Source organism: Trichoplusia ni (genome assembly GCF_003590095.1).
Source record: "Trichoplusia ni isolate ovarian cell line Hi5 chromosome 16 unlocalized genomic scaffold, tn1 tig00004214_group15, whole genome shotgun sequence".
Taxonomy (NCBI): domain Eukaryota; kingdom Metazoa; phylum Arthropoda; class Insecta; order Lepidoptera; family Noctuidae; genus Trichoplusia; species Trichoplusia ni.
Window position 1 is genome coordinate 21,784 of NW_020799757.1, and position 23,933 is coordinate 45,716.

Genomic DNA, 23,933 nt, shown 5'->3' on the forward strand with positions numbered 1-23,933 from the left:
AATGGTCTATTCAACACAAAAATAATTTTTCAATTCGAACCAGTAGTTCCTGAGAGTAGCGCGTTCAAACAAACAAACGAACAAACTCTTCAGCTTTATATATTAGTATATAGATATAGATAGTAAGTAGCTACCTGTTGAACACCGCCTCTGCGAACACGTTCGGCACTCACAGTTAGTTTAACTAATTGCACAAGTCATTACACCAACTAACTATCCGAAAAATGATTCTTTTTTACCGGGTGACTACCGCATACTACCCCCGAACAAACTTACATTTAGCTTAAGTTAACTACCCTCCTCCAGCTATCTTAAATTAATCTGTGTTGCCAGAATATTAATAAAATTACCTTAACTTTAATATTATAAAATACACGTTAACAAAGGAAAAGATAAACTGGACTGTCCCAATAGTATTAGTTACGTAGATTATTGAAAAGAGAATTACAAACGGTTAAGAAGTTTTGAACTTCCAAAATAGATCTTATAAACAGGTTTATTTTAACTCTTTTGTCGTAGCAATTTGGGTATCAAGAAAAGCAAGCCATACATCTATAACTACTTATAATAAATCTGTAGAGAGGTCAGTTCTGTACATTGAATGTATGTTATTCATAATTAATATTAGGCGATGATTGGTGATCGATACTGATGCCAAAAATGCAAACAGGTTTCTTTTTGTATGTAATCAAACTTGGTACCTACTTGTAGTTCATACTCCGGGGCAGGTTATAGGCTACATAGCCTCACGCTCAGACACATAGGAGCTCAGCAGTGACGATAAATTTGAAGCAAGTCAAATAAAAATGCACACACCAACTTGTAGCTTTTTTGTCTGTTTCCATTGACTTATTCTGTCATCTATACTAATATATAAAGCTGAAGAGTTTGTTTGTTTGTTTGAACGCGCTAATCTCAGGAGCTACTGGTCCAAATTGAAAAATTATTTTTGTGTTGAATAGACCATTCATCGCGAAAGGCTTTAGGCTATAAACCATCACGCTGCGACTAATAGGAGCGAAGATACAATGGAAAATGTGATAAAAACAGGGCAGGATCGATCGATCACCACTATATCAGGCTTATTGGCAACAATAGTCCTGTCAGTGATGAAAGACCGATCCAATGTTATAAATACGTTTTTTTCCGCTTTTTTAATTTTAAAGCTTTTCTAGTACAGCTTGTACTTTTAAAGAAGAAAATCTTTACTGTTTTAGCTATTTCTAACGATTTAGTGTCAAAGTGAGTTATGATTGTTTTAACGCGTACTCATAATACACGGTTCAAGTTGTAAAATGCAAACTAGGTATGCCTATTATTAACAAGCAATTTATGTTTATGAGTATACATGTTAAAGATATGCGTGGAATTAATTCCGTCGACCTAGCGAGAAAAAACGACTCAGATCCCGTTGCAGAGCTATTGGGATTAAACACCTAAACCCAGTACGAAATTGTAAATTAACGCCTGATGAAGACATTATAGCAATTAATCGGTTATCTTATATTATTTCTAACTTAAATGAATAAGTGATAAGGGAAGTAAAATAATATGAAAGTGGAACACGGATCATCGCTTTTTGTGATTTAAAACAGATGTTAGTTTTTTACTAGGGAAATCAAGTGGGTTTCAGCATTAAGGGGCACCGAGACAGTCAAACATAGCTTTCAGACCAAACTATCAGATTTCTGCCACAGAAGCAGAAATTATTGAACAGGAATGCGAACATAATGTTTTCACTTCCTTTTATGTGTTACTTATATTGCTGGTTTAGGTAAAGTCCACCCTCCACACTCGCGTTTCTAATGACTGGTCGTCGTTTTGCAAATTCATTAATCTTATGACCAGCCTCCCCGCCTTCCACCCTGGGAAACTGACCCCACTCGAGACACTCATGTGATATGTTCGGTCTTTTGGCGGCATAGTATTATCACAGGTTCAGGTCGTAGGTACAGGCTGTTCAAAGTAGAATATTTTAAGATTTTAAATATTAAGATTTTTTAATTAATTCACTGAATGTTAATATATATATGTTAATTACAGAACTGAATATGTGTGTCAAATCAATGACACCAAAGCTTTATATAGCGCTGCTATAACTATTATAATACTGTCGGTTCGATTCCCACCCAGGACAAATGGTTGTGTAATGCGCACGATCATTTGGTCTGTGTCTGGGGTAATTTATCTATAACATGTAGATTGTAGGGGTTTAGTAATGTATGTTTATCAGTTGTCTAGTACTCGTAATACAAGCTCTGCTAAGTTTGAGATAATGTCAGATGGCTAGATGACATTGTGTGAAAGTTGTGGAATATCGGAATATTATAACGACTCGGAAGGATTCTGTCTCTATACTCGAACACGGATACTTGGAGCAGATCGTTGCTCTCGTAGATCGCTAGTCTCCGACTAGCTTTACAACGATCAACGTTCCGCTATGTAGGTGAACTTCAGACAAATGAAAGTCATATATTCTATAAATATGAACAATTTATTAATAAGGTCGGTTCAGAGGCGCAGGTAGTGGCGCAGGTAGTGGCGCGGCGTGTAGACGCGCGTCAGGTCGCGCTCGCTCATGGTGGGCACGCGCGGCTTCAGCTCCGGGATGATGGCGCTGCCCAGCACCGACAGCCCGTTACTCGGCCTGCGACACAACACATGCGCTCACAACCCGCCCCACACACACACACACAAACGCACACACACACCAGCAGCTGCAGTACCTGAGAGGTTCGACTTCGGTTTCTGGCAGCCAGCAGTGCAGGGAGTACCCCCGACGCGTCTGAAACAACCGCCTTCTAGGTGTAAATGCTTGCTAAGGACCAACTATAATCAGGATGTATTTATGATACTGTTAATTGGAACATGTTTCACCTAAAATTTTAGGTTTGAGCTAAACATGTCCGAAATAAAAGGTTTATCAGACATCTACTTGGAATCTCATTGTTTTGAAGTCCTGTTTTTGTCGCGCGCCTCAGCTTATACTGGAAACTGCAGTTAGTTGGAACTATTTAGAAGACCTTCAAGCGGGCTTAACCCGGTTCCAACTAACCCAGTATAATACGTTGATATAATATAAACAAGTTAGCAGAAGCGTTTTGGAATTAAACACACACACAGTTATATTTGCGGTTTTATGTTATTTATGAATATGTCAAATTCACATTCTTTTATTGTAGAAGGTAGGAGGATGTGTATGTTGGACAGTGTTGGTGTAGTGTCGTTACCGCGCACCCTCGGCCGGGTCGCGTGCGTGGCGGGAGTCGCGGTGCTGTACCTTGACGGAGCTCTTGAGCTTGCTGCGCGACGCGCGATACGTCTCCACGTCCGGCAGGGGTTCGCCCGACTTCTTCGACGTCTTTGATGCAAGAATAGAAGAGTCTAAAAGTTACAAAATACTTTTACTCTTATGTTTTCCTTCCTTCTGTCATATTATGAACCCCACAGAAACGAGAGGCTGTTACAATTTTGTGTGTCTTTCTGTGGCAATGTAACTTTCGAACAGATATACCGATTTAGATTTTGTTTAACTTGACAGACGCTTTATTTACTACTGTAAGCCAAGTCATAAGTCCACACTTTTAAAATGATATCTAATGTAAGTTTTAGAGTTGTAGGTAAGAAACAATGCTGAGATCTGAATGCGTGTGCACTTAGCTATTAGCTCTGTAGGAGCATAGAGAAGTGTGCACCGTGACGTAGAGATATGTTAGTGAGTGAAATGTTACCAAGAGCCTCCTTCTTCATGGTGAGCGTGAGCTTGCTGGAGTCGCGCTGGGAGCGCGGCGCGGCGGGCGGCAGCGCGCGCTCGGCCCCGCGCGCGGTCCCGCGCTCTTCGGCCGCGCGCCACCGCGCCGAGCACGCGCACGTCGCGCAGTGCCGGCACGTGCACTCCTGCCATGCCACTGCCCAGTTATTCATCAACCACTAACTCTAAACACTACTTTGTTATACACAACATCTCGCCAATCGGAAGAAATCCAATAATGTGCTGCATATTTTTTTTTAATAATTATGTCATACGAATACGAACAGTATACGAATACGAGCGAGCATGGTCCACAATCCTACCAGTCCAGACCTGACATCGCTATGGTCCTCACTACCGTGTGCACGTGGCGACGCCCGGACTGACCGGGCCAGCATTAGTGCGGGGCTGAGGAAGGACTCACGCGGCCCTGCATGCCGACGTGCGAGGAGACGCTCCGGGGGTTTTTAGCCGGTAAGAGTCCGGCACATCCCTCCGCCTCTCCCCGGGCGGAGGACGTCCGTGAAGAGTTCCCCCGTAAAAAAAAGACTATGGTAGAGGTAAGTTGTGGGTACACATTGCGGGTGCGCTTAAATTTTTGCAACCTCTACTTCTCGGACTAATTGTATCTTCTCGTAGCCGTTGAAGCAAACAAAGCGTGTGCACGTTATTCTTAAATATGTGTTAAAAAATGTAATCCGTTACGTGTACCTACATTAATGTGCACTATGGTGTTCGCCTTTGCCGTGCTGTTTGCTGCCAGTAAGTCAGTAAAACTGTGTAATTGTGGATGTTTATCGATAAAAATGACGTCCATAGAGCCCCTCGCTGCAGCCTGAGCCCAACTGTATTTTAGTATTGCCACCCATATCAGCCTCCTGCCTTATTTCGTAGCTCAAATCGGCCCGGTCTTGGGCTGCCCGCATCTATCTACTCCCAGCAATTTTTTGTCATATTTGTGTCCAATCATGAAACACCGTGATGTGAATTGATTGCTACCATATACTACACTATTCTACACATATTTGAAGGCTACTTTATACAGACTACGCTTAAGTACTAGTAACAAAAGAGAGAGGTGGTGTGTAAGGTTGTGTTGTAAGCCGCACCTGACAGGGCAGGTCGGCGTCGCGCTCGTGCGGGAAGCGCAGGCGCATCTCGACGTCGGCGGGCAGCGCGGCGCGGCACGACCCCGCCACCGTCACGGACCAGCCGCCTGCACACACCACGCTGATACACACCCGCAGTCCGCACCACTAGCAGCTGGCGCTTACGGTATACTCGTATTAATGATACGCAAGTATCTATGAACACGTTTTACGGGGCTAACAGAATAAAGTATCGCTCATTTATAATTTTTATGCTCGTATTTATACCTAAGTGTTACCTGGCGGCTGCTGGTCAGCTGTCGAGGGATCCAAGGTAGACTGAGAAGGGAGCGCGTGAGCTACTGGCGCGGCGGCGGGGGGTGGCGAGGCGGGCCCGGCGCGCTCCTGGTCGCGGCGGCGGGCTGCGCGCCGCGCCCGGCCCTGCGACAACCACTTGGGTGCCAGGGAACAAAGCAAGCTGCCGCCCGACTCGCTGCTGTCACTTGAGAACGGACCCCCGGGGTCGCCGCCACCTCGGAACTCGGGAAGCTTCACGAATGGAGCTTGTTTAGCATCCTCATCACTCCGGTCTAACGAGAATGTCCTCAAAACTCGCTTTTCAGTGGATTTGTGCTTGGCATCGTCTGAGGTCCGTTCGGAAGGCTCTTCACTTCCCTGCGTATTGCTACGTTCCACAGAGCGCGATCGAGCGGGCACGGCGCGCCGCGATACCTTCCGCGGGGCACGCTGTTCGCGACTCTCTCGTGAGGCGCGCTGCGCCTGCTCGCCGCGCTCCGCCCGCTCGTCGTGCTCGACACGCTCGGCCTGCTCTGCTCGCGCAGCCCGCTCGGCTCGCTCGGCCTGCTCTGCTCGCGCGGCCCGCTCGGCTCGCTCGACTCGCAACGCTTCCTTTGCTTGCTCGTACTCCGTATTGATTGACCTGCGAGTCCTCTGTTTTTGACCTTAGCGCAAATAAAACAACGTTTAGGTATAATTTAAATCTTTTAATATTCGAAATATTGTTTACAATATAATATAATCTGGCCTAATTTCTAATGTAACAAATAAATAGGTGAATAGAATTTTATTCTTAATGACGGGTGCTGGTCGCGGGTGAAGGACAAGTTTCTACAACAGGTAAATGCGAACCGCGCACGACGGCGACGGCCATAACTTTAACGACATGTGTGCTCACTAGTGCTGTGATGCGGACGGCACGCAATAATAACTATCAAAAAATATATTTTAGTAAAGTGCCGCCGTAATCCGGTCCCTCGGGATATTATCGTCGCAGTCCTGTGGAACTACTCGAATTGAAATGCAAGCGTAGTAATGGTGTGGCGAGTGGGCGCTACTCCACGGGCACGGAGGAAGCGGTGCGGTGCGGCAGCAGTGGCGGGGAGCACGAGACCGACAGAGAGATACCTGCGTCGGCGGCGCGCGGCTTGGCGGGCCAGGCGCGCGCCTGCGGGGCCGCCTCGCGCCGCATGGGGCTGGTGGCCGCCGACTTGCTGCTCGGGGATGTCATCGTCGTCTGGTTCTTGGACCGCAGTGCTCGCTTATCGTAGTCGCTGTCAGTGATGGGAGACGTGCCGGCGCTTTTCATTTCTCTGCACCTCCGAACTGTATCGCTGTTGGGTTTCAGCCTGTTTGGTGAAGCACAAGCGGCCAGCGTCACTTGGCTGGGGGCGTCATCGCACTCGACGTCGGTAGACTCGCGACACTGATCCACGATATCGGGAGCGGACGCACGTCGGTTGTGGTTGGGGTCTTCGTTGCCAGAGTCCAGGCTAAGGCTGCTCCTCTCCTCAGGAATGATATCAAAAGTCTGTTTAAAGCGCAGCGAGTTGGATCGTGAGCGCGGCTCGGCGTGGGGCACGGAGGCGCGGCGGGGGGTGGGGGGCGGAGCTGCGCTGGCTGACGACGAGGAGTCGGCTAGTGCCTCCAGTAGCATGTTGGCAATCAGTTGACTCGTGTTGCCGTTACGTTCGGTGGCACGTGGGAGGGAAAGAGGCCTAATTTTACTTTTTGGCGAATCTGTATTCGGAGGAGATCTTTGAAATTTTTCAGATATTGGTATTGGGATTCGGGATTTTTTGTTTCTTAAAGTAAGATTTTGATTTTCATCTGAATTCGTTGTCTCTGAGGAACTCTGCGAACCATTTACATACTCTAAAATTTCTAATATTTCAATACATTTATTTCCATCGTGAATTTCTGACTTTTGATATATTCTTTTGGCGGCGCGGTCGTCAGTCGCGATCGTAGGTCGCGTTAACAACGACAGCTTACCGTGGATCTGGTGTCGTTCGCTTTTCTGTTTCCCTAAATGAATCGTGTCGTATTTAGAAATGTTATTCTTTATTGATTTAAAAGGGTCTCTGTCATGAATTGGTTCTAGTTCTGTTTTCCAAGTCCTCTTTGTAACATTGTCATCAGACTTGGAGGCGACCATTTTGCTGGGCCTGCGTCTGATGCGCATGTGTTTGTACTCGTCCTGCGCTATCTTGGTGATGACGTCGTCGATGAGCGCGTTGACGATGGCCACGCAGTCCCGCTCGGCGTCCCGGCGCGCGCGGGCGGGCTGCTCGTGCCTGCGCCCGACGTCGCGCTGCTTGCCGCGCGTGCGCCGCGCGCTCTCCAGGCGCTGCTCTCGTTTGCGGTGTCGTCGATACAACCTCTGTTTAATTTTCTCCGGCATGCGATCGGCGACATTTACGTTCTCTTTATCACAGTCATAATCATCTTTTATTTTTATGAAAAACGACTCGCCCTTATCCTTGGGTGTGGTAGCCTCCTCGCTGTGCACGTTTTCAGGCAGCAAGTCGAGGACATCTATAGCAGAGCGGACTAATTCTCCGCGCCTATTAGTATAAGCTTTTCGTAACAGAACCGACCTGGGCGAATTAGGGTCATCGAGGCTGTCGACAAGACTTGTACAGTCTGAACCCATTAGGTCCGTATCGTCAGACGAAGACGTGTTCACCTCCATGGAATCTGTGTGCGGGAACGCCGAGAAGCGCGGCACTACAGGGTTGTCATCGTAATTAGGATAGTAGTTACCAGTGCCAATGCCGCTAATAAATTCGTATTCTGAAGTGACCTGTGCTTGCGCAGTATCTTTGCCTGCCAGTGCTATCTCATTTTCATTATCAATGAACACGTCAGTCACGTTGGATATTTCTATGTGAGATATTTCAGGCAAAGTTGGATTCGAATATTGTATCTTAGGGTCGAGGTTGTGCAGTTCGTCCTGAAACAGTTTTTGTATCTGTTGTAGCACAGCTTGGTTGACTGCGTCGTGCTCCAGGTCGAAGGGGTCGCAGGCGCAGCTCGCGGACGCCGACGCCGACGCGAGGTTGTTGTTGGACTCCACGCTGTGCGGCTCCTCGCGGATGGTGACCACGTCTTGCAGATTGTTACACGGGTCTTTGGCCTCATCGTTGTTGCACAACTCTTCGTTGCCGAATATAATTTGGTTGTTTGACGTGGGGCTCAAATGTACAATGGTATTGACACCCGTGTTCTGCAGTTTTACTTTAATTTCCTTTTCCACTATACTTACTTTTCTATCACAACCTATTGACGCATTCATACATTCTAACTGGTCAGTTAAAGAATTGAGACTTTCAACTAGAATGTTAGAAACATATTCATCAATATTAATATTCTGTCCGTGTTTTTGATTCGAAATGGGCGCTTTTAATGTTTGAGCCTGAGATTTTTCTTGAGGCTGCATGCTGATAGCTGGCACTGAACCGACGTTCAATGTTTCAGATACAACAATTTCTAACACTTCGTACGAAGGTGTTTGAATACTTAATGGTTTTTCGTATGGCAATGCATCGTTGTCATCGTGGTGCACACTAGCGGAGCGCTCACTGATGCGGCCGTCAATGTGGGCGCTCGTAGTAATCTCTTCCCGGTGCCCTGCTCTCGCGACCACACTGCTATCCTTAGTCGTAGGGTAGGATACTGAGTACGTTTCTGAGGAGTCAGAGAGAGTACGCTCATCTGTGAGCACTGAGGGCTCAGAAGGCACTGCAGGGCCAGTGGGCACATCGAGGTCGTCAGCTGTATCGGATTTGATTTCGATAGTGGCCGCATCCGCCGACTGCCTACTTTCGCATTTTGGAGAATCACTGTCTGTGAACCTATCTGTCGTTGACTCCAAGTACGACGAAGGCTCCTGGCCTTGTGAACGGTATGTAGAGTCTGAAAATTCATTCCTGTTGACGCGGTCATGGCGAATTTCTTCGGCGCGATCGTAGCTATTTCTCATGGCGGCTCGTAGCATCTCATCGCTTGCTCGGAAGTCTCGAGAAGAGTCCAAACGCTGTCGCTTAGGCGTGGCCCAGCCGGCAGCAGTAGCTGCGGGAGCGTAGCGCGAGGACGCAAAGCTGCTGGAGAGCTGACGCAGCTCAGAGCGCGAGCCGTCGAGTGAGCGAGTCTCGCGGCCGCCGCCGGGCGGGGGCTCGTAGGGCTCGGCCCCGCAGCAGCAGCAGCTGCGGCAGGGGTCGCAGGGCCGGCCCCACATGCGCCGCATGAGCGCCGACTTGCGCATGAGCTCGCGGTCGCGGCGCGCGCCCCGCTGCGGGGTGTCGGTGGGCGAGCTGCCCGCGTCGCGCAATGGTGACGCGCAGGCCGCCGTGCGGTTTGTCGGGAGGGCGCTCTCATCGGAGTCTGACCGCTGCTGCGCGAGACGATACCTGAAATATGACACGATGGCGGTCACAATGACGTCGGTGCAGGGCTTAGCTATCGCGCTGGTTAAGTGACAAGGGAACCAACTTTCTCATGATAGTCTCGGGCACGGAGTAGCGACGGCGCAGCAGGCCCGGCGAGGCGCCCGGCTGCGGCGGCAGCTCGGCGGCGGCGCGCTCCATGCTGGGGGGCGCGGGGGGCTCCAGGGGCGCGGGTGGCGCGGCTTTTTCAGAGACGGGATCGCACGCCACGTAGGGCCGACTTACTGTACGACTGGAAACAGAAACAAAAGTAAGTAATGACCGTAAAAAAAATCCTTTACATATTATTATTCATTATAAATTTTAATATGCATACATATAAAGGCAATAAGTACACTAAGTAAATATTGAGTCTTTACAATGTTTATAATTCGGGTTTAAGCACTGCGGCTCCCTGTAGACAAGTTTCCTTGTTTGAAGACCAGGCATTGTGTGTGTGTGTGCATGTGAGCAGTAATCGCTAAGCGGCTGCGCGCTCGAGTAACGCACGCATTGCAATGTGTGTCTCCACTTCTCCAGCATGAGCGTGCGCTTTATAAATATGCGGACACGGAGAGCGAAGCTATCTAAGAAAGATAGAAAATATGTAAAGTATGTCGCGGACCGCCATACGTCACGCTAGATCACTTAGATGGTCGATCACAAATAGTGAGAGGAACAATATGATATGATATGGATTAATATAAATTGTTAAATTTCTTTCGTTGTAACATAACGCGTTTTTTTTTTATAGTAAGTTTATTTTCTTTCTTTTCGATTACTTTTTAAACAAGAAAGTAAGTATAATCGCAATAGCCTTTTTAAAACGGCCACAGCTGTCATTAATTATTCGACGACATTTTTTCTTAAGTAGTGTGTTAATGAAATATTTAATGATATACGTCGTACCGGGGCTGCGGTGTCGCGAGTCGCGAGACGTGCGAGCCGGGAATAGAAGTGCGGACGCGGGCTGCGTCACCACCGCGCGCCGCACAACACTATTTTGTCTTATTTGAGTTCATATTATTAACAGAGACTTAGCTTTGTATTGTGGCGCGGGGAGCGGCGCGCGGCGGGAGTCCCATACGAACCTGTACGAACTCTGACTGAAGCACTGAACCCACACGCGTCTATTACTTCGTTACATGTAGACTTATCTTTAACTCTTAAGTCGTCCATTGTAATTCTCATGAATAAACGGAACGCATGAATTTGCATTCCATAGAGCAGAGAGCAGAAAAAAATTAGCGCTTGATTAGACGAATTAGAAATACGGTCAGATGCGACCTTACCAGATAGTGATCTGGTAAGGTTGAGTGTGTGCCGTGTGTCGAGTGAGCTGCTCTCCCAATATATTGTACTGTTACGTCTGTTACCTGCAGGCCGGCCGAGTCTCGCGCTGGCGACTCTACAGCTGACACTATCTTTCATTGTTTAGAAACAATTCACTTGAGTATACTTCGAAGATTGAATAGTATTTGTAATGCGACGTCGACTATTATACCCGCGTTGGTCTCACATGTGCACGCGCACACGTCAGCTCGAGCTCGACGCTGGACTACATTGATATATTCCATAATTACTTCAGGCGAAGTATGTATCAGGAAAGCAGGGGGCGCGCTGCACGCGAGCCGGCGCGACGCGCATGGCTGCGGGCGCGGGTTCAGTACGTGTAACAGGCGGCGGCACGCGGCACTCACCAGCGGCTGAGCAGCGAGCGCGGCTCGGGCCAGGCGTCGCGCAGCGTGTGCAGCGCCTCGCGCAGCGCCGGCGACGCGGCCTGCGTCCCGCGCCCTGCAACAACACGCTCACTACTCTCATCGCCGTCGAGTCATTGTCAAACAGCTGACACAGTTTATACATTCCTTTAGGTGTTACTGCACAAGAACTAGCGGGTCATAAAGTGATACACTGTTAGGTGATGCTTTGGACGCATTCATAAATGAATATATGATGAATATCAAGGTCCTGCTAAAATAAGTACCACCAAGTAATTATCTGTTACATTACATTTTATTAATAGTCTAACGCCTATAAAGTTATTTAACCGTTTGTTATTTAATAATTCATGATACAGAAAGAGGCATTGCAAGATGAAGATTCAAATAAGAATTGAAATCTGGTAAATGTATGAACATGATCGGTTCTTACCGTTCAGGAATGGCAATTTCGTCCTTAAACTTGAGCAGCCTTCGATGGATTATTAATACGATATGTTAAGGTTAACATTTCGGCATGTAGACATTCATAACCATTAAAACGAGAGAACTTTTTTATCGCTGGTAGAGAATTTTAAACATCCATCAAGGTCGCATTGTAACTTAAGTAATAATATACATTTTAAGCTTGTCATAAATAAGTTGAAACCTGGCAATTTGTTGTAATGTTATAAAATACATATAATGCAACAGTTCTAAAATTGATTTGGTCACAAATATCATTGTTGTAGAGGACTCGCGCTGGATGCTCGTTTCGTGTGGACCACCGATATCTGTCTCCACATGAGTGTAGATGGCTGCGTGACTAGTTCTCTGCTCAACATCCTGTATGTCTATACTCTGGCGGTCAATCGTGACAGATAAGTTGTGTGACGTGAGCGGGACACAGAACCAGTTAAATTTTAACAACATACTAGTTGGTTCTGTGTCGGGCGGCGCACGCGCAGCGCTCAAGCCGCGCGGAGGTCGCGCTGTCACCCGCGCACACACTTCCTGAGCGCAGCACTTCCGGTCTGATATTTTTAAAACCATTTGCCAATGCAAGGCTGTGTTTTGTTTTATCCATTTATGTATACTTCTCTTATTACTAGTAGTTAAGTAAGTACATAAAGACGACAATGAACCCGCCACTAGTGAGCGTCGTCAAGAACCCGCGGCAAGCGGTCGTTAAAGGGAGCGCAACAAGGCCGCTGGAGGAGACTTTACAATATGTATAATGAAGCAGTAGCTGAGTCACGCGGCTATTTCAGTGGCACTCGGATAAGGGCGCGCCTCGCCCGCTCGCACTCGCCGCGGCCTCTCGGTCAACCACTTCAACGTATAGGCGTGTGCATGGTGGAGTGGCCGAGAAGCGAATGTTAAATAATTAAAAGAATGCGGCACCAACAAGAGTCTTCATATGATTCGCTACAGTTATAGTAATCGGCACGCCGACGAAGGTGTCCTCTATACCGCTGAGAGCAGAGCGCAGCCCGCACAGCACGCGCGCTGGAGCCAGCCAGATAACGGCCCGCTCTACATAGTTTTTATGCAGTTCATTGTTCTAATCAATGTATTAGTTAGAGTGTACACAACAGTTACGGTGAGACGCCCACACACTTATCAATATTCCATCACGCATTATTGTTTTCGCAACACGATTATCTACAGATTACTCAAAGCTGAACGATACGTGATGACACTAAGCGCTTAATATTAGCAACAAGACGCTTGCAATTTCGGCGCACGCAAGATTGACTTAAGTGAATAAACGAGTGATGACGTCATCGGCCGCCACATACACTGACGCAGTGTGTTCGTACTGCGGCCGCGAGTTGTCCCCCTCTTTATAATAAATTGGTCTGACAGGGGAAACCAATGCTGTGCATTGGGATATACGAAAATATACAATATGTGCTATATAGTGGGATATAAGCAGCCGGGCGGGTTTGAGTAGCGCAGCAGAGCAGGCTGAGCAAGCCGCGCGGCTGCAGCACAATGCCGTGACGTGCGTAACCTAACACCGCGGGCTTTGTGCGCGCAGCCCGCACTCACTGCCGACAGGCTTAGAAGCGCAACCACCATTGTGCTATGAAAAGATGTACAGGAAAAACCGGTCAAAAGCGAGTCTTTTCGCGACACTTACGGTTCAGCACAAATATGCTAGGCGAAAACTTGCAACAAGATTTTATCTCCTTTCAAATTTAAGACCGTATCAACGGATGCATCAGAAATACATCATCTTTAAAACTGTGTACCTACTAGACACACCACACGTCGTGAGACACGCAGCCTGATGAACGACACGACTACGGACTAGCAGACAGCCCACTAACAGTAACACTCGTAATAGCATTCTGTTTGTACACTTTCGGTTCAGAATAAAAATAACAATCTAACTTTGGCGAACTATCTTCGGCATTAAGATAAAGTACATTCAACATTTTTTCCGACAACAATATTTGAGTGACTTATTCTCCACGAGCTGTTGCCCGCTTAATATCATACACATACTAACTAGTGCACCATCGATTAACATTAAAGGCGAACGCTTCTTTGCCTCAAGACTACAAAATAAACAAAAACAAAATGTTTCATAGACAAGGCTGTTTAAAACCTACAGCTTACAAGAATAGACGTAATGACTGGGTATTCAAATTAAAAATGCTAAGAGTAGATCAGACTGCAAAATGATTGATAAATTAAAATTCCTCCCTACCGCGCTACTACAATAATTATTTATCTGTGAAGCTATTTTAATAAAACAATAATATCTCCTACATTCTGTGCTAATGTGATAATATCTACGCGTTTTTTGGAACTTTTCCCATTTCTGCTCTGCTCCTATTGATCATAGCGTAAAGGTATGTTTTATATAGCCTTCTTCAATAAATGGTTTATCTTACGTTGAAATAATTCTTGAAATAAAAAAGTAGTTCCTGAGATTAGCGCGTTCAGACAAACAAACTCTTCAGCTTCATAAATTATATTTTGTGCAGATTTGTATAGGTACTTACTTAAAAAAGGTAAGATATATTTTTGTGTCTCTTTACGTCTTAAAACTCAGCATACAAGTAGAATGCTACTAAAACAAGTGTTACTCTACAATTAGTTATAGACTAAATAATCAAATATATACCGAAATAAATCAGTCATTTCATTATTTAATAGTTCTTAAATATGTATTTGTATAAAGAAAACTCACCAAGATTTACATCCAGTGTCATAAGGTTGTTGGTTGACCTTTACCTTTTGTAAGTCCCTAATAAGATAGAGCCCACAGTGGCCACACAGAGTGCACGCCAGCTCCCTGCCGTGCTGCAGAATGGAATCGATGTTCGCATGACACAGCATGACACGTAGATGTTACCGATTAGACGGGAGATAACAACTGGATGAGTGCGAGTCCGTGCTATCTATCTATAAGAACGGCAAAAGCAAACATTATAATATTTGTTTAGGGGGGACTTCTGGGTTTTATTCCATTTAAACAAAATTTAAAGTTAGTAGTGGTTATACCACTACTACTATACTACGTAACTATTGTAAAGTACTAACGTTGGCAGACAAGCAGATAGCGTAGTTTTAGTAATAGGATCCCTTTTTATTAACTTCTAAATACGGGACTCTAACACTAAATAACTTCAGACAGACGGATCGAATTTCAACTGCAAACCAAACGTCAAGTCGTTTTGCAGTTCACTTGCAGTCGGCGTGAAATCGCGCCACACACCATACAGGAGGTACTCTAGTAATTTGTGTTGCACTTTCATTGAAAATTTAATTATTAGTCCGTTATATTTTCAGTTGATGGAATGATAACATAACATGAGGAGCTCGTGGCTAAGCCATAACCGCATAAGTGATACGATCACAGGTTAAGCTATGCTTGACGCGGTTGGTCTGTAGATGGGTGACCATCTTCGTCATAACGAGTTCCTCCGTGTTTCGGAAGGCACGTTAAATTGTGGGTCCCGGCTGTTATTCCTACATCTTTGACAGTCGTTACAGGTAGTCAGAAGCTTGAAAAAGTCTGACAGCCAGTCTAACCAAGGGGTATCGTGTTGCCCAGGTAACTGGGTTAAGGAGGTCAGATAGGCAATCGCTCCTTGTAAAACACTGGTACTTAGCTGAAACCGGTTGGACTGGTAGCCGACCCCAACATAGTTGGGAAAAGGCTAGGCCAATGATGATGGAATGATAACATAACATGTAATAGTTTGTTTTGACTACAACACCGTGGGGTGTTTACATTGGCATTGGCACGTCTGTGTTCAATAGGTAGAGTCTATATGGCTATAAGTAACTTCAAAAACAATGAAATCTATGACGACAAACAAGTTCATAAGATAATTGTAAACTATTTTATGACTTATTAATTCCTTAACTGACCACCACGCGAAACCAGTTGATCGCGAGGTATCGTGGGTTCGATCCCTAAGCAGGACAAGCATTTGTGTGAGCCACAAAGTTTGTTGTCTGGGTATCCTAGTGCATGTGATTGGGATGTTTGCGAAACACTCCGCCACACAAGGATAACATTCTTTTCATAAGGATTAGTAAAATAAACATAAATTTGACAATAACAGCGCCAGAAAAACAGTTTTACGTGTAGACTGTAATGAAACTAAAACAACAAGCTAAGATCGACTTCCACAATATTTTATATTATGGATAGGTTCGGTTAACGGTCGAAGTGCAAATAGCAACACAAACGTGTCTGAGCTGCGGAGAGAAATATGTAAACACAAATAGCTCAGTGTTTGTTATTTATAGAGTTGTATAGATGTAACAGCTCTGCAGGAGCTCTACCATTATCATCAAGCGAGTTGGTTTGATTCAGCGCGGTGGTCTCTGGACTTGCTGGTGCGATACCAAAATATCAAAACATGTTATTGTGTTGGAATACTAACACTAAAATGTAGTCAGATAATCTGTTTACTCAACACCTAGCTTTGTAGCATAACGCTACAACCAATAGTAGCGAAAAGAACCAGATTTGATCTGCGGCCTATTTTTTATAACATTAAGGCCCGATTTTTCAATCGTCAGGTAACTTTTATCTAAGGAATAAATATGGCCGTTTGACGCATTTTCTATACAAAAGCTGTCAAAATGTCAAACATATTCGTCGAATAAAAGTTATCTGGCGATTGAAAAATCGGCCTTAAGAGAAAAAAAAGTAGTAAGTAGCTACATGGAGAATTCATGAAATGAAAGCCACGAGCCGACAACGAGCAGAACAAGTGGTGCTCAAGGAAAGTGCCAGGAAAACATACTATCACAAAACTAACAAAGATACATTTCGAAAAACTTTTATACGACATTATTATGGCTCTACATTACCTAACCAAGGTCACTTAGGTTTGGAGTCGGAGTCTTCTCCCTCTCAAAAGCTAAGAAATGACTTTCCTCAAAGTTGGACGCCTGCTTGGCGCCTGTGAGGAAGGTCAACACGAATGAATTGCTCTTTGTATTATTTAGTTTAGCAGCGCACGTTGTATGAAGTTACAGAACTGATCTCAACAAATGTGGTTGAGGACAGTATTGAGACATGTTTCATATCATCTGGATAACAGATGTTATCGTCGCTAATCCGTTGTTGAGAGGTGTTTATTGCAGGTATTATAAAGGTGACGTCACTAGTCAAGAGGAAGGATTTTTAAACTAGTGCTTACGTAAATAGACAATAAGACTAGACCTGCATCGCACAGAATCTATTCGTAGCGTTTAAATAATTATTATTCTCATTACAAATATACCATTCAGTGTGGTAATATGTATAAACAAACAAAGGGATGGTTCGTCAGTGCAGTGATTCGGTTTATAAGAATGCGTCAACAAAGTGCGGCGTGCGGAGCGCGGCGGGTGTCCGGGCGACCGCGACCACAACAACACTCAGCTCGCCGCGCCGCCGCTGCTGCTGCTGCACTCAATCGATACTAACTTCTGACAAGGTCGCCGGCGGCTGCTGCCGGCTGCGGCTCGCGCGCCCTTGCCTTGCTGACAATCCGCGGCTACGAAGCAGTGTCCAACAGCTGGCACAGTTTCCTTGTTGTTGTTGTTCAGTTAGTCCGGTTTCGAGTAGAGCCGTGTTCGACACCCAGGCGGGATTATCCGGAAGCACGACTCAGTCTCGTGGCGGTGGTCGTGTCGCGCGCGTCGGACGCTCGTCGCAGTTCAGCCCATGGGGCTCTAACTGGTGTGCGTGGCGGAGCGGGAGCGTGTGGCCGCGGCGGTGGCCGGCTGGCACTGGCGGCCGGCGGGCGGCGACAGCGCGGCGAGCGCGGCGCCCCGCGCGGCGCATGCGCGCCCGCTCTCAATGAGATGACTCACGCCGGCCACCGGCTCACCTCGCGCGAGGACACCGACACTCTACTTCCACACTTTATGCAATAACACCGAGAGTGCCGGCACTACACTGCCTACCTACTTGATAAGGTGATCGCGCCGTTTCTCACGGGCGAGCTGCCTTAAAAGGCATATGTTTGTCTAGGACCGGACTGCATTGTGCCACTGCATCAAAATATTGCTAATGTCTCGAGCCTCGAAGACCTCACTATGCAATATCATAAAAGTAGAAAGTGTTAAGCACATAGCAAGATACTTTTTCTCTTTCTTTTAAATGGGACTAGCCCGCCACACATGCCCGTCATTGCAGCTCCTGCTAGCCAGGATGTCCAATGAAACCAACAAAAACCATCGAAACACTTAAGTTCGTTGTGTCCCAGGGGAAACAATTAACTGCCTTGGAACCCGCAACGAAATTGATCATAACTAGTAAAAAAAAGAAGTAAGAAGTAAAGGAGAAAAAATTATCCACTTCATTCCATAGCTAGAGACAAAAGAGGAAATAGCTAATTACCGAGCTAGTTGTAGCAAAGAAAAGAGATTGATAACTGAGTTAGGTTCAGTTATTACTGTTATCAGGCACCACGGATATAATTTTACTGGACCATATAATTATATTTAAAACAGCCGCGCGACGTTTTACCTCGAGATCAATCAGTAAGAAGCCCTGCCCGTCTGAGCAGGCGCCTTACACAAGAATATCAACCGCAACCGTTGGCTTTGCAGCAGTTTAGATCTTATAGCGCATATTGTGGTTCTATCAGCGTTTTCTTTTTTACCTGTGATTCCATTTAATTTAGTGCTAGGCGACGATTTAAAATTCCCTTTGAGAAGTAATTGAAACAAGATAGGCAGACAAGATAGTAAGATACTTTGCTTATTAAGTAAGTTATAAAACTTTGAAAAGTGGCGATCATAGTCGGCACGCCTGGCGCGAACTTTATGAGCTATTAATAACTCCGACCCAAACGGCTTAATATTTAAGTACCAATCACAGGTAATAATTACTTGACACAAAACTGGGGCGGAAGTCAAAAATAACATACTTGAAATGGAAATTAATAATAAACATATTTAACATTCTGAAGAAATGAAAACGTTCCTTATGTTGTGTTGAATAGTTTTTCGCGCAATGTAAGATAGTCCAAGGCCTTAATTCTGCTATTTCAATGTCTTACAGAAAGTGGAAATTAATTACATTGACCGTGAGTGTTCCACGCTGTACTGAATTTCCAATTATTGGGTGGGAAAAATGAGGAGAATAGGAGTAGTTTCAAATTTAATCCAATTGTCATTAATTCATCGGCCATTGTAAATAGCAGAATCCTGTTTCTGCAACACACTCTACAGAAGCATATAATTGCACGTCAGACATGCTGAGTCTTAATTCCTGTTTCATGCATGTTATCTCGGCACTACTTGCGTAATACTGCTGTTTTTTTTCCAAAAACCTAATTATAATGTATACCTACCTAAGATTAATTTGCAATAATTTAGTTTTGCAAGAGTAACTTATGGACTTTCTTGTCGGTTCTTCTCCATAGGCAAGGCCGGATCTAGGGGCCCAGGGGCCCCGAGGCAACAAAGGAGTGGCCCCCTTGGTTCAAGTAATTTTCATTCAGTGAAAAATTTATCGAGCTTTTTTTAGATGCTACTTTGGTGGTGGGCCCCTGGTCATAGTGGGCCCCTAGGCACTATCCTAACGTGCCTTATGGATAATACGGCACTGTCCATAGGATAGACATTTTGGTTTTAAAGGTGCATGAATTTTAAAGCGCCTATTTTCAGAGTTTTTTGGTAGCTTTTTATAGTATCATTTCGCTCCTGTCATTTAGGGCCATTCTTTAAAAGGCGAGGTAAGTGATCATTAATCGGAAAGCCGCCTCTCGAGGGGTTTGGAAAGAAATTACAGATAACGATATAAAGAACTGCTACCTCAATAGATTAGCATTCAAACATCCTTTATTTTATTGAAGCAGTCACAGCCGAGACCAAAACAAACCTGCATGATTATCGAGTGTATACCTATAATATGTTATTATGAACCTACCTATATGTGTAGCATAAACAGTTGAACGCACTATGTCATGTAAAAAGCAGTGAATTCCTTTGAATTGTGGTAGTGAAACAGATTATTAGTAAATTTTAATGCCTATCGCCATAACGTATATCGCATAGCCATGGAAAGTGGAGGCTGTATTCATGATATAACCGTTACCTTAAAAATTATATAGACATCAAATGAAAGGCGGTGAAAATACCGTACCAGCTTAAACAAATAAGGAAGTTTATATTAATTGACCTTACTTATATTTTACATAAGAAGTTTTCAGGTACGTTACGAAGTTTTGTAGTCGGGTTTTCGTTCGGTTACTAATCAAATCGACATGTGGTCTGGAAAACGACTAATGATATACTATCGAATCATCAAGTTCTAATAGCCCCCGGCTGGGCAAGGGAGGCCCCCTTTGTTTGTGCCACTCTTCTCCGGCTCTTGTTTTACGCATCCATACTATTGGCGTTATCATTGTAACATCGTCTGCCCTTTTCATCCTCGACCTGCCGGGAGTTCGCCGTCCAAGTCTTGGCCACCATTTAGTTGTTTTCTTCACCTACAATCGCCTAGCCAGGCGTCCTACCCATGTGTGATTGCCGGTAAATTCGTAGTTATTCGTACGACACTTGTACAGTAAACAGCAGCCAGGCCACTATAGTCATATTAAACGAAAGTATAATTGATCCGTTTAACAATGTCTTGGGTTCATCAAACGTAAAAACGTTATCATAACCGGCAAGTGTGTCGCAGGCGGCACGCACAGGGGCGGCTCGGCGGCCGTGACGTACAGATCATTAAGGAAATAGGTGACCCAAATGTTGGATACTCCGATACCCCCGCATGCCTGCAGCGGTCGCTGTTGTGTTGTTTCGAAGTCAGTTCTCGATACTATTAGCGAAGGCTTTACGATTCAATATTTGATTTTTATTAACCGTCTAAAGTTGTATACGGATTTTTCCGTAATATTTTACTTAGGTGAAACAAAAATAAATGGTTTAAAATGGTCATTTCATATTTATTAGTACTGAAAAACACAACGCAAAGTTGTGTGTTATCTTAGTCAGCAATACCTCGGGATTGTTTATTGTTGCCTTAAAATCCTTTTGTCTATTTCTGTCTCTACATATACATAAGTACCTCACAATAATTATAGTAGGTAGTTCTTATAGAAATACACTATGTAACATAAGGCCGCTTGCCTCAACGTGCTCGATATATTGTGACTCGGCAGAAAAAGCGCTCACCGTCTGAAAAAATGATTGCTTAGCGACGCAACAATATAGGTACAATGCTCTATAAAATCTACATGTTCGGTAATTCTTAAGGGTCCACCACGACTTGTGTAGGTATGTTGCTGTGTTGTATAAGCCTTCTATTGGTTTTAGGTGATGTGGTGGCTACATAGCTATTCAGAGTAAGAGTTTTATTTTTAGTGGCGTTTATTATTAGTTTTGAAACGCAATTTCTGTGCAAGTGTTACTTTTATTATAAAAAGTAAAATACATTGTACATAATTCATAAGCTTATAAAAACAATACAATAACGAACACGTTACGGAAGCAGGAGTCAGGGCATCGTGAGCCTGTAGTTGACGACCACCACCACGGCGTAGCACGAGGCGAGCAGTGCCAGCAGCGCGGCGGCGAGCAGCGCGGCGGCGGGCGCCAGGCGCGCGGCGGCGGCGGCGGCGCCCGCCAGCGTGGCCGCGCCCGCCACCGCGCCCGCGCCGCACGCCAGCATGCCCCACGCGTACACGTCGCACAGCGCGTCGCTCTCGGCCGCCGCGCCCAGCAGCAGCAGCGCGTGCAGGGCCGCCAGCAGCACGCCCAGCACGCCGTGCACGTAGCGTAGCGCCGCCGCCACGCTGCCGCCGCCGGCCAGCTCGCGCACCCAGCCCGCGCCCGCCTGGCTGAACAGCGCCAGGTACGCGGCCGCCAGACACAACCCCAGCAAGGCCACTCCCAGCGCTGCCGCGCGCAGCGGCAGTCCGCAGCAGTGGTGCACTACGGGACATCTCTCCAGCAGATAGCCCATGTCGCCCACAACACCACCTCACACACGCACCGCGCCACCAACGATCAATAAACACTATCTTTCCGCGCACGAATACTTACAATGACGCTGTCACGTTGGCATCAAAACTCACTCGTCAAAAGAGGTAAGTTGGAGACCGCAAAAATTATAAATTGGATGGCAATGATTGTGTTAAGGTTAAACCTCTATTTGGCTAAAGCTATAAGATTACTAAAATCATGATACTGTGTGTTCACCAGACAGATGCAGAGTAAGTGGTACCTGCGAGCGCGCGGCGCAGCAGGCCCGCCAGCAGGCGGCGCAGGTCGGCGGGACGCGCGCGCCTCTTGCTCACGCCGAGGCGGCGTCGCGCGCGCGCCGGCCGCAGCGCCGCGCTCTCCGTGCTCGACAACTCCTCAGAGCTCAGGCTGCATTTTTTATGACGAACTATTTTCACTTTCACAGAGGGTAATTCGATCGGTGGGAGCGAGAACTTTTCCGGATTCATGCACTTTTTAGGCCAAACGTCATCGGAACTTGACAGGTTAGTAGAGGAGTCTATCGGGCAGGGCAGCTGCAGCGGCGGCAGGATCTTGTTGTAGGGCACGAGCCGGCGCGGGTAGTCGGGGCTGCGGCAGCTGGAGCTGGACGGGAGCCACACGTCGCTGGAGAACAGCGAGGAGGAGATGGAGTCGCGCGCGCCGAACTCCAGCGTGCAGCGGCGTGGGCGCGCGGCGGGCGCCAGGCGCACGGGCGCGCGGTGAACCGTGGCGCTGCCCAGCTCGTAGCCGGGCCGCGACTCCGAGCTGGCCGTGTTGTAGTCGTCCGAGCTGGCCGCGGCCGCGCCCGCGCCCCACACAAACGGCGACACCGGCTCCATGTTGACGAAGGCGCGCGCGATGTGAGCCGGCGCCGCCGCCAGCGTCGGCGGCTCCGGCGACAGCACGCCGAACGGGTGCGTGAAATAGAACAGGCACAGCGGACGACTCTGCAGCAACGTTATAGCTGATTAAAGCCTCAACAAGCAATAAACTCAATTGAGACTGTATAATGGGTTCCTATTCGCCTGACAGGTACGGAACCCTAAAACCCTATATTGACAAACAAGACAACTGACCCTGACGTCGTCGGTGGAGGTGGATGCGTCGGAGCGGCCGCTGTTCATGGTCGCGGAGCTCCCCGGCGGCTTTGGCAGTAGCAGGCCGCAGAGGGCCACATGCCCCGCGCTCGACTCGCTTTGTGCTCACTGTTTTAAAACACGCGGCGAGTGGTCGCTGGGGCGGCGGGCGGCGTGCACTGCCGCGCCCGTGCTAGGCACGGCCGCCGCCGCCGCCGCCGCGCGCCTGCACAGGCCCGGACCCGACACGACCTACACCGACCACTAATAAAGTTACGGTAAACTAAAAAAAAAACAGGTATTTCTGCTGTTTTATGTTCGTTTCTGTTCCGTACCTCCATGCATATAGTTAATAATAAAGTGAGCTGTATGTGCAGCTGACGAGTAGTGTCCTGTAGAAGTTTCAGTGGTAGTCATTGGCAGCAGTGGTCGCGTGCCGAGTGCGTCCCTGTGCGAGGGCGCGCGGTGCCAGCCCGCGGCGTCGCCGTCACCCAGTTCTGGCTGTGGTCCGCGCTGGCTGCGCGCAGTCCGCTCCAACTACCCCGTGTGCACTACATGTGAATGCCAATACCCGCCAACCTGCCCATGTCCTCACAACGTGACTGATCAGCTCCGCAGCGGGGGTGATTGAATACCATCATATACATATTAGATACTGAACAACGTCCTACTAATACATATTATAGAAGCGAAAGTTTGTAAGTAAAGATCGATGAAAGTTTGTAACTTTTCACGTAAAAACGACTTGAACGACAATGAAATTTAACAATAACGGACTGCACAGATAGCCGAGCGGTTGAGGTCACCACGTCAAACCCACTGAGAACGATGTTTCGCGGGTTCGATCCCGAGTAAATAAAATGTTTTTTGGGGTTTGGTGTTCCTTATGTGGTTTTACGGTGTAAAGAATAAGTAGTACTTGCTGTCCTCGTATGTTTCAATATACTGTAGGACTTAGATCAGTGACTCACAAACAGCATACTCCCCTCCCCATCTAAATCCGTCCTCCGCTGAATAAGATCAACTGCCACCTAATGTCGAGCGGCGAAGGCGGCTCACTTCCTTTGCGCAAGTGTTATCCTGGCAGCTGTACTGTACCCGTATCGTGACCGTGAATCAACACCAGTACACCCGAC

The 23,933-nt window shown here is 46.7% G+C and overlaps 2 protein-coding genes across 2 annotated transcripts; both read right to left on the bottom strand.

The window, feature by feature from the left end:
- Window positions 1–1,291: 1,291 nt before the first annotated feature.
- LOC113506465 lies at window positions 1,292–17,517 on the bottom strand. The gene is made up of 11 exons (XM_026889312.1): window positions 17,208–17,517; window positions 11,264–11,357; window positions 9,631–9,816; window positions 6,200–9,548; window positions 5,885–5,891; window positions 5,158–5,801; window positions 4,812–5,007; window positions 3,732–3,908; window positions 3,281–3,384; window positions 2,727–2,785; window positions 1,292–2,647 (listed from the first exon to the last, which is right to left on the bottom strand). The coding sequence occupies exons 3-11, from the start codon at window positions 9,723–9,725 to the stop codon at window positions 2,512–2,514; spliced, it is 4,767 nt and encodes a 1,588-aa protein (XP_026745113.1). The 5' UTR covers window positions 9,726–9,816; window positions 11,264–11,357; window positions 17,208–17,517; the 3' UTR covers window positions 1,292–2,511.
- LOC113506466 lies at window positions 11,260–22,019 on the bottom strand. Its single transcript, XM_026889313.1, has 2 exons — window positions 21,338–22,019; window positions 11,260–11,357 (listed from the first exon to the last, which is right to left on the bottom strand). The coding sequence occupies exons 1-2, from the start codon at window positions 21,699–21,701 to the stop codon at window positions 11,260–11,262; spliced, it is 462 nt and encodes a 153-aa protein (XP_026745114.1). The 5' UTR covers window positions 21,702–22,019.
- Window positions 22,020–23,933: the final 1,914 nt, after the last annotated feature.

What these genes read in the sequence shown, in the direction of transcription:
- LOC113506465 (XM_026889312.1), bottom strand. Translation starts at nt 9,725, where the DNA reads ATGGAGCGCGCCGCCGCCGAGCTGCCGCCGCAGCCGGGCGCCTCGCCG. An exon ending in CATGAAGAAGGAGGCTCTTG is followed by an intron (nt 3,385 to 3,731) that starts GTAACATTTCAC and finishes TGTAACTTTTAG; the next exon opens with ACTCTTCTATTCTTGCATCA. An exon ending in AGCTCAAGAGCTCCGTCAAG is followed by an intron (nt 2,786 to 3,280) that starts GTACAGCACCGC and finishes CGGTTGTTTCAG; the next exon opens with ACGCGTCGGGGGTACTCCCT.
- LOC113506466 (XM_026889313.1), bottom strand. Translation starts at nt 21,701, where the DNA reads ATGGGCTATCTGCTGGAGAGATGTCCCGTAGTGCACCACTGCTGCGGA. An exon ending in CGCCGCCGCCGCCGCCGCGC is followed by an intron (nt 11,358 to 21,337) that starts GCCTGGCGCCCG and finishes GTGTTGTTGCAG; the next exon opens with GGCGCGGGACGCAGGCCGCG.